The sequence below is a fragment of the Fringilla coelebs genome (genome assembly GCF_963513975.1).
Source record: "Fringilla coelebs genome assembly, chromosome: 7".
Lineage (NCBI taxonomy): Eukaryota > Metazoa > Chordata > Aves > Passeriformes > Fringillidae > Fringilla > Fringilla coelebs.
The window spans coordinates 33,182,649-33,193,322 of NC_140035.1; the positions used below are offsets into that span (position 1 = coordinate 33,182,649).

General features: G+C 57.4%; 1 protein-coding gene across 2 annotated transcripts; it reads left to right on the plus strand.

The window, feature by feature from the left end:
* Nucleotides 1–1,103: 1,103 nt before the first annotated feature.
* LSS (lanosterol synthase) lies at nt 1,104–10,286 on the plus strand. 2 transcript variants are annotated; one of them, XM_084208958.1, is made up of 22 exons: nt 1,104–1,161; nt 1,332–1,509; nt 1,584–1,722; nt 1,800–1,908; nt 2,312–2,433; nt 2,746–2,842; nt 3,602–3,737; nt 3,919–4,027; nt 4,349–4,467; nt 4,856–4,953; nt 5,045–5,072; nt 5,628–5,684; nt 5,867–5,938; nt 6,602–6,652; nt 6,803–6,952; nt 7,275–7,371; nt 7,564–7,669; nt 7,894–7,959; nt 8,362–8,442; nt 8,731–8,901; nt 9,203–9,281; nt 9,368–10,286. In XM_084208958.1, exons 1-22 carry the CDS (start codon nt 1,145–1,147, stop codon nt 9,563–9,565), a joined length of 2,280 nt encoding a protein of 759 aa, XP_084065084.1. In that variant the 5' UTR covers nt 1,104–1,144; the 3' UTR covers nt 9,566–10,286. The 2 variants fall into 2 exon arrangements, with proteins under 2 accessions (XP_084065084.1, XP_084065085.1); XM_084208959.1 differs by lacking the exon at nt 1,332–1,509 and having other exon boundaries at nt 1,135–1,161.
* The last annotated feature ends 388 nt before the right edge of the window (nt 10,287–10,674 follow it).

Sequence of the window (10,674 nt, forward strand, 5' to 3'; positions counted from 1 at the left end):
TATACTGTAAGTATTAATGATTATAGAAGTATTAATAGACAGGCATTTTTCTGTCCTGGGGTGTTGATGGGTGCCACATTTGTGAGTAGCTCTTTTGTCCCTGGGCAGTGCACAGACATGGAGGGGCTTTTCTGCCAGTTTAGCTTGGTCTGGTGCCACCTCTGTGGTTGGAGGGAAGCCAGGTCACTGTGAAAGGCTGAAAGGAATTTATAATTCCCTTTAAATTAAATGTCCACACAGCCCTTCCAGTAGCATAGCAGCAGCAAGTACAGCATCTGGGATTTACAATCCCCGTGTGCCTCCTTTTGGGGAGCCTTCTTGAGCCAAGGGGCTTTGAAGGGCTGAAACCCTCTTGCTCACTGGCCTGGGAAGGCAGTGAGGGGTGTTAGGAGAGAGATGGGGACACGTCAGTGGGACCAGACAGGAGGAGCTCTGCCATCTCCTCATGGACTGCTGTCCCACGGCATGACCTGCCTGAAGGTGACACCCCCGCACCGTGCTGGAGGGACCAGGGCAGGGTCCATAGTGAGGATACCTGACTCACCTGCAGAGCACAACACAGTGTTTGACGGGTGTCAGCCTGCCGGGCACAGCCCTCCCCAGCAGGGAGTGCCTGACACGCCGGGAAAGCAGAGCCAGGGCTGGTGCCAGCAGCGGGGGAGCACGGGGGCAGCGGGAGCGCGGGCACACGGTCAGGGTGCGCTGTGCCCACGGCGGGGCCGCCGTCGTTTTGTTGTTTCCATTAACGATGGAAACCACACGCCTGGACTTTGGCGGTGTACGGAGCTGGGGACAGTCGTTCCAGGGGCCGGCGCTGTCACCCAAAGGGACGGCTCGGCTGTCGGGGTCTGTGAAGGGGATGGCACTCCTGTGCCAGGGACAGACGGAGTGGGACGGAGCAGTCGAGCCCCGGCAACTGGCCGGGCGACGTCCCATGGCAGGAGGGGAGGGAGGAGACGGGGCGGGAGGAGACGGGGCGGGCCGGTGCCGGGGCGGGAGGAGACGGGGCGGGCCGGTGCCGGGAGGAGATGGGCGGGCGGGGGCCGGCCGGGGCGGGCCGGGGGCCGCCATTGGCTACCGCCCGTGAGGCGATGTGGGACCAGCCGGCGCGGCCCCGGTGCTGGGATCGGGATCGGTAGCGGCGATGGCGGCGGACGCCGTGTGAGTCTCGGCGCTGGGATGGAGAGCGGGAGCTGCGCTGGCGGGGGGCGCTGGGTGGATCCCGGCGGTGGGGTCGGGAGCGGCGGTGGCGGCGAGCGGCGGGGTCCCGGCGGGGCGGAGCGGAGCGGAGCGGGGTGGCGGCCGCGGCTCACGGTGCCCGTGTCCGGCAGGGCGGTTCGGCGGCGCGGCGGCCCTCGGCCCTCGGCGGCGGCCACGGAGCTGCCGGCCTGGCGGCTGCGCTGCGAGGGTGGGCGGCAGCTCTGGCGCTACCTGGGCGATGGCGAAGGCGATGTCGCGGAGCGGCGAGCGCAGACAGCGCTGGAGCAGCACAGCCTCGGGCTGGACACGGTGCGGGGGGCCCGGGCCGGGGCGGCGGGGCCGTGCCCGGGGCGCAGCGCTGAGGTGCCCCTGTCTCCCCACAGGGCGCGACGCTGCAGACGCTGCCGGCGGCCGGCTCGGCCCGGGAGGCGGCACTCAACGGGATGCGGTTCTACGCAGCGCTGCAGGCCGAGGATGGGCACTGGGCGGGCGATTACGGCGGGCCGCTGTTCCTGCTGCCAGGTAGGTCTGGGCACCTGCCCAGGGGCGAGTGCCCTGGGGTTCGGCTCTCTACAGTGCCGGCCTGTCTGGTCCTCCAGGTCTTCTCATCACCTGCCACACGGCCAAAATCCAGCTGCCCGAGGGGTTCCGGAAGGAGATGGTGCGCTACCTGCGCTCTGTGCAGCTCCCGGACGGAGGCTGGGGCTTGTGAGTACCAAAGATGATTCTTTGGGTGGTGGCAGCTCCAAGGTGCAGGATTTAGAGCTGCTGCCAGATCTGCCCAAGCTCAGGGAGGCGGACTCAGCACGTGTGATATCTGTGGGTGGTTGGACTTGCTTGTGTAGCACTCCACATACACTGTTTGTCACAGAGGTGGCCATAGCATCAAGTCTGGCCACATGTCCTCTGGGGCACTATATGCCAAAGCATCATGTGTGACAGGATAGTGCAGGGCAATGTTTATTCCTGTATTAGTCAGGTCCCTCTTTTCCAAAGTCACCCCTGGCATCCCACTTCGCCCTAATAAAGACAGCCCTGTGCAGTGGCTCATATCTGGCTAATGGCAATAGCTGGCTAATGGATGTGGTGTTTCTGTATATGCTCCTGACAGACACGTGGAAGATAAATCAACAGTGTTTGGCACAGCCCTCAACTACGTAGCCTTGAGGATCCTGGGGATTGGACCAGATGACCCTGACATTGTGCGGGCCCGTGTCAACCTGCACAGCAAAGGTCAGCCGTGGGGCTGGTACACTGGTGAGAGAGGTCTGGCCACACCTGAGGGCTGCAGGGAGCACTGGGGGCTGCCAGGTAGTGGAAGAACTGTTGTTCTTACTCGCCTTTCATGGCAATTGCACTTTCAATTAATGATGGGAAGCTGTGTTGCATTTTTGTGCCATTGCCTGTTTGCCCTGCTTTGGGACATATATCCCAGCCTGAGTAGTGTGCTCCCAAACATGGGGAGAAGTGGGCCCTGTGATGGGGAAGAAAGTTGGGAGCTGGCATGGCTGTGTTAACCCTGAAAGCTGATATTGTTCTATGCAGGAGGTGCTGTGGGAATCCCTTCCTGGGGCAAGTTTTGGCTGGCTGTCTTGAACGTTTACAGCTGGGAGGGAATGAACACGCTTCTCCCAGAGATGTGGTATGTGTCCCCCTCACTGTGGAGAGAGGAGCTAGTGTCAGTCCTGCCACCAGCCTCCACCCAGAACTGTCCCAGGCGCTGGTGATTGCTGGGATAACTCCAGCTACAGCCAGGAACTGGAGGTGCTCAGGCTGCTTGTCAGCTGGGAGCCAGCAGCAGGCCAGCCAGTGAACACTGCGTCCAAGGGAGATGCCAGAGCACAGCCCTGTTAGCATTTTCCACAGGGTCCCTAATACATTCATGTGCTCCCTGCCTGCCACCAGTACCTTCCAGCAGCCAGAACTGGACCCTAGCAGGAAGGGACAGCCACATGTGAGGCTGCCAGCCCTAAACCCTTTCTTGTACCCTCTCTGAATACTCAGAGGGCTGCTGGGTGTCAGAGAGGGAAAGTGCCTGACACTATCCCTGGAGGAAAACGGGGGCTGCACAGTACCAAGGGCTGCTGGTGCTTTGTTAGCAAATGCCATTAACTGTCAGTGCAGACCTCTGCCTTTAACATCCCAAGTGATTGAATTAGCTTCTCACCTTCCTCTTTGAGCTTGAGGTCCTCCCTGCCCTGTGTCAGCCAGGCCTGGAGTGGTGTCAGGAGGGAGTAATCCTGTTGGAGGGGGAATCTGAGCAGGGCCAGGCTGTGTGTATATCCCTTAGTGCAGGGGACAAGGAAAGGCCTGCCCTGCTCTGGGCATTCCATACAACATCTCTCCAGTGGCCCTTGGCCTTCCTTGTTCCTCACAGCAGCACTTTCTCTGTTGCAATCAGGCTGCTTCCCACATGGTTTCCAGCACATCCGTCACGGCTCTGGTGTCACTGCCGCCAGGTTTACCTTCCCATGAGCTACTGCTATGCTAAGCGTTTGTCAGCAGAAGAGGACGAGCTCATACGGAGCTTGAGGCAGGTAAGGAGGGAGCTGATCCCGCTGGACAAGGATACCTGGCTCTGTGGCCACCTGCTGTGCTGGCCATGCTCTTGTGAGCCAGCCTCTCATAACCTGCACGGTCTCTGAGCCAGCTCCCAGCCGTGACTGCCCCAGGGGCTGCTCCTGGCTGGCCAGGCTGCCCTTTGCTCTCTGCTACCAGGAGCTGTATGTGCAAGACTACGCCAGCATAGATTGGCCAGCCCAGAGGAACAACGTGGCTGCCTGCGACGTGTACACCCCACACAGCTGGCTGCTGGGTGCTGCCTACGGTGAGTGCAGGAGCTGCTGCCAGGAATACTGAGGCTGCCTTGTACCCTCAGAGCTCTTTAGGGTCTACTACCAGCTACTGGTGTATGCCCTGCAGCTAGGATGGAGACTGGAATTATGTGATCCAGTGGGTTCTTCCTCCCTGAGGGCAGCAGGGCCTTGTGCCCATGTCCTCAGGCCACTCTGGGGCAGAGCTCTGCTCCCTCCTGATGCTTGTTGGTTGATGGTTGTTGTGTGAGTTGGGGTGCAGCTTGCCACAGCAAGTGAATCTGGCTGCACAGGGTGGGGTTTTTTTCACAGCATGTGCCTTTCTTCTCCTGTAGCCATCATGAATGTGTATGAAGCTCACCACAGCACCCACCTGCGGCAGCGAGCCATCACAGAGCTGTACGACCACATCAAGGCTGATGACAGATTCACCAAGTGCATCAGCATCGGGCCGGTAGGGCACTTGCTGATAATCCTTTAGTGTCTCACCCTTTGTTCTTTAAGGACCAGCTTGTGCAGGAGTGGCATGTAATAATCACCAGATCCTGCCCAACTCCTCCTGCTCCTGATGCTAACAGGGCACAGGAGATGCAGAGGGCACGGGGACAGCTGTGGCCCTGGTGAGGAGTATGTCTCTGTGAGGTCCAGGGAGATGATCTCAGAGGAAGCTCTGGAGTAATCTCATGGCCCTTACCCTGCTAACTCAGCTGTGCTGGGTGATGTCACATTGGGATCAAGGCCGAGACAACCTCTGGATGGCTTTGTGTTGAGTGGGTTGGGATGTATGTTTCTGGGGCTGGAAGGAGCTCTATCCAGAGCAGTGACAATGCTCCTCTTGGCAGATCTCCAAGACAATCAACATGCTGGTTCGCTGGTTCGTGGAAGGGAAGGACTCCCCAGCTTTTCAGGAGCATGTTTCCAGGATCCCTGACTATCTCTGGTATGTCCCATCTGGCACAGCACACCATGACTCCTGACTTTCCTCCTGGTGCTCCCACTCTGCTGCAGCACTGTGCTCTCTCCTCCCACAGGCTGGGCCTCGACGGCATGAAGATGCAGGTGAAGTGCTGTAGGAGTTCAGCTGTGACTGAAGGGACTCTGGTGTGCTGGGGCAACCTGTGGAGTAATGGGATAGCGTGTTCATCCCAGGCCTGAGCTCCTGGCATCTCACCTCTAGTGCCTGGTGGCCTTCTCACTGCCATTTCCTCCAGCTGTGCCAGGAGGGAGTACTGTCTGTCCTGCTAGTTTGCCTCCCTGTGGCATTCTGTCCATCCTCATGAGTCCTGGGAGAAGGGCAGGAGAAAGCCAGGCCCCTGATTCTCAGTGTGGGCTGAGCTCTGCTTCTCTCAGAGCCATTGTGTTAATGCTAGGCACCTCTCCTGCCTTGGCTGTGCACAGAGCAGACTGAAGCAGCTGTCTTATTTTGTGCTCCCTTGCTGTCCCTGGACCTGCTGCATCTGTCCTCTCTGTGCCAGCCCATCAGCTGTGATGCAGGATGACATAGGAAGGAGCTGTTGGGGGTAATGCAGGAGGGATGTGCTGTCCCATAGTCCCCACAGCTGGGTCAGGCTGCTGCTAGCACCTGCCTCTCACTGTCTGTTTTCTCTCTTCCAGGGCACAAATGGATCCCAGCTCTGGGATACTGCTTTTGCCATCCAAGCCTTTCTGGAGGTAATGCACCCTTCAGTGCTGCCTTGGGAAAACAGTCTCTGCTCATGAGTCCCCAAGTACCAGAGCTCCTGCTGTGCACCCCCTTGGCGCTCTGTTCTGGCCTGGTATCCTGTGACTGAGCTGGGAAAACATGGCTGGCTACAGCCCCTTGCTGACTGCTCACTGTGCATCTCTGTTTCTAGGCAGAAGCCCAGGAGATGCCTGAATTCACCTCCTGCCTCCAGAATGCCCATGGGTTCCTCCAGTTCTCCCAGGTGAGCAGAGATGGTCAGTGGTGTCTCACACACTGCCTGTGCAGGCCTGGCTGTTGCTCAGAACCCTCTTGGATGCATCTCTTGCCTTCTGAAGGGCTGACTAGCAAAGTCCCAGGCCCAGCCTCCTGTTTTCTACTCCCTCTTTTCAGGGAACCATCTTTGAAACTTTGAGAGGGCCTTAGCAAGGCCCAGGGACGCTTGAGTTGTCTGTCTGAGCTTAGAGGGGCTGGAAAACGGAAAGCTTAGGCTTATTTGACCTTTATCTTGTCTGGTGCTGACACATTTGAGGCACCCTTCTGGGAAACCCAGGATCATTGGATAGTGACTTTATGAGCTCAGCTTCTGCTGGCCAGGCCAGCAGTGCCTCAAGGTGAGGGTCATTGTCACCAGCAGCTTGATGCATATGCAGTCACCAGTCTTGTTTGAAAGCAGATGGTTCCCTGGCAGGCAAGCGCCCAAAGGGGGCTTTAGCAACATTTGCTGAAATCAGGCAAAAAGGTGATTTCTCCCTGCTCCAGAGCTGACCTCTTTCCTGTCTACTTCCCTCAGTGGAAGGCAGGTACTGTTCATTCCCACATGGTTCTGCACCTGCAATGGTTTCAGCCCATGGTCCTGCAGCCAGGCACCTCTAGGCTGCCCTCACTTGTTTCTTGCCTCCTGCAGATCCCAGAGAACCCACCCGACTACCAGAAATATTACCGCCATATGAACAAGGTATGGTGGCTGGCACTGGTCTCCCAAGGATGTGGGACTGGGGCAGAGGGAATAGGAATCAGGAGCAGTACCTGCTCTCTTCCAACAATAGGGGAAGAGTGGGTGAGGGAGAGTGATCCTGCTTCCTAAGCCCACCTGATCCTTTTCCAGGGTGGCTTCCCCTTCAGCACGCGGGACTGCGGCTGGATCGTGGCAGACTGCACAGCAGAGGGGCTGAAAGCAGTAATGCTACTGCAGGAGAAGTGTCCCTTCATAGCCAAGCTTGTGCCTGCTGAGCGCCTCTTTGATGCTGTGAATGTGGTAAGAGCTGCAAAAATTAGGCCGAGGGACATGCAGGACTGTAAGAGAAACCAAGGCCCAAGGAATTGTTAGATCTGGTTAGATCTGAGCTAGTATGAGGCCTGGTGTGGCAACACTGTTGTGATTCAGAGCTGCCTATGTGACCTAATGTCGTGTGATGGCCCAGATTGAGCTTTCTTTGTCACAGTGCTTTGGGACCGGGGTTTTCTTCCCGCCCCATAGACCTGTAGGTCTGACTTTATCCTCACAGCTGGCTTGGGGCCAGACTGGAGTAGTACTGCCCATGAGGTTGTACCACCTCCCTCTCTGCTTGTCTGGGCAGTTGCTGAGCATGAGGAACCCTGATGGAGGCTTTGCCACTTATGAAACCAAGCGAGGAGGCCACTTACTGGAGCTGCTGAACCCCTCGGAGGTGTTTGGTAAGGGGAGCTCTGGGGGTTGGTTGTCCTGCCCACTGAGAAGGGACAAAGTGGCCTGGGCTCACCATCCCCAGTGTGTGCCTGACACAGGGGATCAGTGTGCCCTGGGTCTGAGGGACAGGCTAGCAGTGGCTGGCCTGGAGGCTAGCCCACACAGGGGCTGTGGCACTGATACCCATTGCCTGCTGGCAGGTGACATCATGATTGACTACACGTACGTGGAATGCACATCAGCTGTCATGCAGGCACTGAGACACTTCCAGAGCCAGTTCCCTGAGCACCGAGCCGTGGAGATCAGGTGAGGCACTGAGATGAGAGCTGGGCAGGGGAGAAGGCAGGCTCAGTGTCCCAAGCTGCCTGCCATGGCCTCCTGAACAATGTAGCTGCCTGTCTGCATGCTCTTGTCTCTTGTGCCCCCCAATAATGGGACCCATCCAAGCCTCAGAAGGTTGATGGAGCCCCCAGTAAAGCAAACACTGAGTTTGAGCTGCTTCTGAAGTGGATGACTTCTTTCCTGTCCAGGGAGACTCTGCAGAAGGGCCTGGATTTCTGTCGCAAGAAGCAGCGAGCAGATGGGTCCTGGGAAGGGTAGGTGGTGTTCCCAGAACCCCGTTTTCTTCTGGCTGCCCCAGTGTGAGAGGGATCATCATGGCAAGCATTCCTGGCTGGCAGGATCTGTGGGAGGGAAAGGAAGGGCTGATTCTCCTCTTGCTGCTGTGCTTTGCTCTCAGTTACCCTCCCTCCAGCCCAGGTAGAACAGGTACAAGACCCAGAGAAGTTTGGGGTGGCTCCAGCTCCTGTGGTCCCAGTTCTGCTGACGCTTGAGTTAGCTGGGAGCAGGTGCTGGTGGGACTGGGCATGGTTGGGTCATAGGGGAAGGCAGGCTGCAGCTCTGTGCCTGGCTCTGCTCTCCTGTGAACACAGCTGTGTTGCAGCCTGCCTCTCCCTGTGGCCTTCACCCCTGACAGTGCTGCTCTCTCCTTCTTCTAGGAGTTGGGGGGTTTGTTTCACCTATGGCACCTGGTTTGGTCTGGAGGCGTTTGCCAGCATGCAGCACACATACCACAATGGGTGAGAAGGGAATGTGTGGGTGCCCTACCCCTACCTACCTCCTGGGCCAGGGTAGGACTCTGTGGTGGGGCTGGATGGATCTCTGGCTGTGCCAAGGCTCTCCTGCCTCAGGGACTGCTCCTCCCAAATCCTATGCCTGCAGTATGGCCAGGGCAGACTTGCTGCCTTGCCCTCAAACTCAGGGCAGTCCCAGCCATGGGCACTGCTTCTCTTTGCAGCTGAGAACTGTGGGCATCTAAATACTCTCTGTCCCCAGTCCTGTCTTGATTCTGGCCCCCATCCCTGCAGGACTGTCTGCCAAGAAGTGGCCCAGGCCTGCCAGTTCCTGATCTCCAAGCAGATGGCAGATGGCGGGTGGGGAGAGGATTTCGAGTCCTGCGAGCAGCGCACATACGTGCAGAGCGCTGAGTCACAGATCCACAACACCTGTTGGGCCCTGCTGGGGCTCATGGCTGTCAGGTAAGAGTAGCCCCAGTGCTCAGGGAAAAGAGATCAAGCTGGGTTGGGTGGCCTTGGGCCTGGCTGGTGTGACCCAGTGCAAAGCAAAGCTTTTGATCATGACTGCAGGCCTCCAGCCTGGGAAAATGGTGCCATATTCATATTATTTAGTGTCTTGGGGTTGTGGGGAGGGTCCCAAAGCACTCAGCATGCCTGCGGCAAGCTCGGGGCAGCCTGGAGGTGGTTGAGCTCCCCAGACACGTGGATGAGGGTTTGCAGATGGTTTGGATAAAGATGCTTACATTTCCCTTGTGCTTTGTAGGTACCCTGACATCAGTGTGCTGGAAAGGGGCATTAAAGTGTTGATGGATAAGCAGCTGCCCAACGGGGACTGGCCTCAGGTACATCTTTAGCCTTTCCAAGAAGTTCCTGAACATGCAGCAGTCCCCTGTCACTCATACCATTCTGCTCTCTGCTTGTCTCCCAGGAGAACATTGCTGGAGTGTTCAACAAGTCGTGTGCCATCAGTTACACCGCGTACCGCAACATCTTCCCCATCTGGACGCTGGGCCGGTTCTGCCGGCTGCATCCCAACAGCCCCCTGGCTGGGCAGCTGCCAGCCAGAGCCAGAGCCAGCACCTCGGCTGGGGCAGGGCGGGAGGAGCAGGGAGCCCTGTCTGCTTGAGCTGGGACACTGGGGATGCCATGGCCCTGGACTTGTCTTGGATCCCGGTGTCTGCATGGGGCCGTGGCGGTGTGTGTTGCATGGGATATCTCCATGCTGACCTTAGCATGTGGACTGCTGTCTCTGCCAGGGAAGGGTGCTGTGCCGGTGCTGCAGAGCCTCTGCTTGCTGTTGAACCTCTTCTAAACATTCCCTTTCTAAGGTTTTTTCCAGGTATGTTCTCCATCCCCAGATGGGGAGTGAAGTGCCTTTTCAGATCATTTTGAAGATCAGATGAAGCTGCCGAGCTGTCTTGTATTCTGCATTTGGACAGACTCTCATCCTGGGTTGCAAGGCTGCCTTTATTGTCACAGTCTGTCTGTCTATACCAAGAATGTGGGATTTGGGGTCTCCCCTGTGCCCACCACTGGGGCTTTGGGGGCACTGCACAATCCCTGCTGAGCTGACCTCTGTACTGTGGGTGCCAGTGATGGCCTTTGAGTTACTCGCTCTACTCTGGAGCCCGTGCTGGGAGGGGAAGGACACCTGTCCTCCCCCAGATGTGTGAGAAAATGAGTGCTTTGCTTAATTTTCTTATTGTTCTGTCCCCCAGCTGGTGGCACCTAGCTTCCACAGGTGAAGTCACCACCAGCCCTTGGAGAAGGGGCAGCTGAAGCAGAAAGCTGTGAAGTGGTTGGCATCATGGCACAGCCTGAGCCCCAGGGCTCCAGGCTTCCCCCAACTCAGACCATGGTGCCCTGGGGCATTCACAGGTCATTTGTCAGAGCTGGAAGTCAGATGGGATAATAAATTGCTAAGGGTGATGCAAGAGGAACTTTACTGTGTTCTCCTTTCTGTCTGCTAGTGTGTGCCCCAGGCAGAGGGGAGCTGGCACAGCAGCCTCATGTCATGTGGCTTGGGTTGCCTGTCCCCAGACGTGTGAGCACCATACCCACCAAACCATGCTGGGAGCCTGTGCCTCCTCTAATGCATTTAGCCACAGAAAAATGTAATCAACGAAGCAGCTCACTAAAGGGGAATGATCACTTCCCTCATTCTGCTGCTTATGCTCAAGTGGATAAGCAAGACAGAAAAACTTATTTAAGAAGATTCAACTCAGGTTGTCTCAA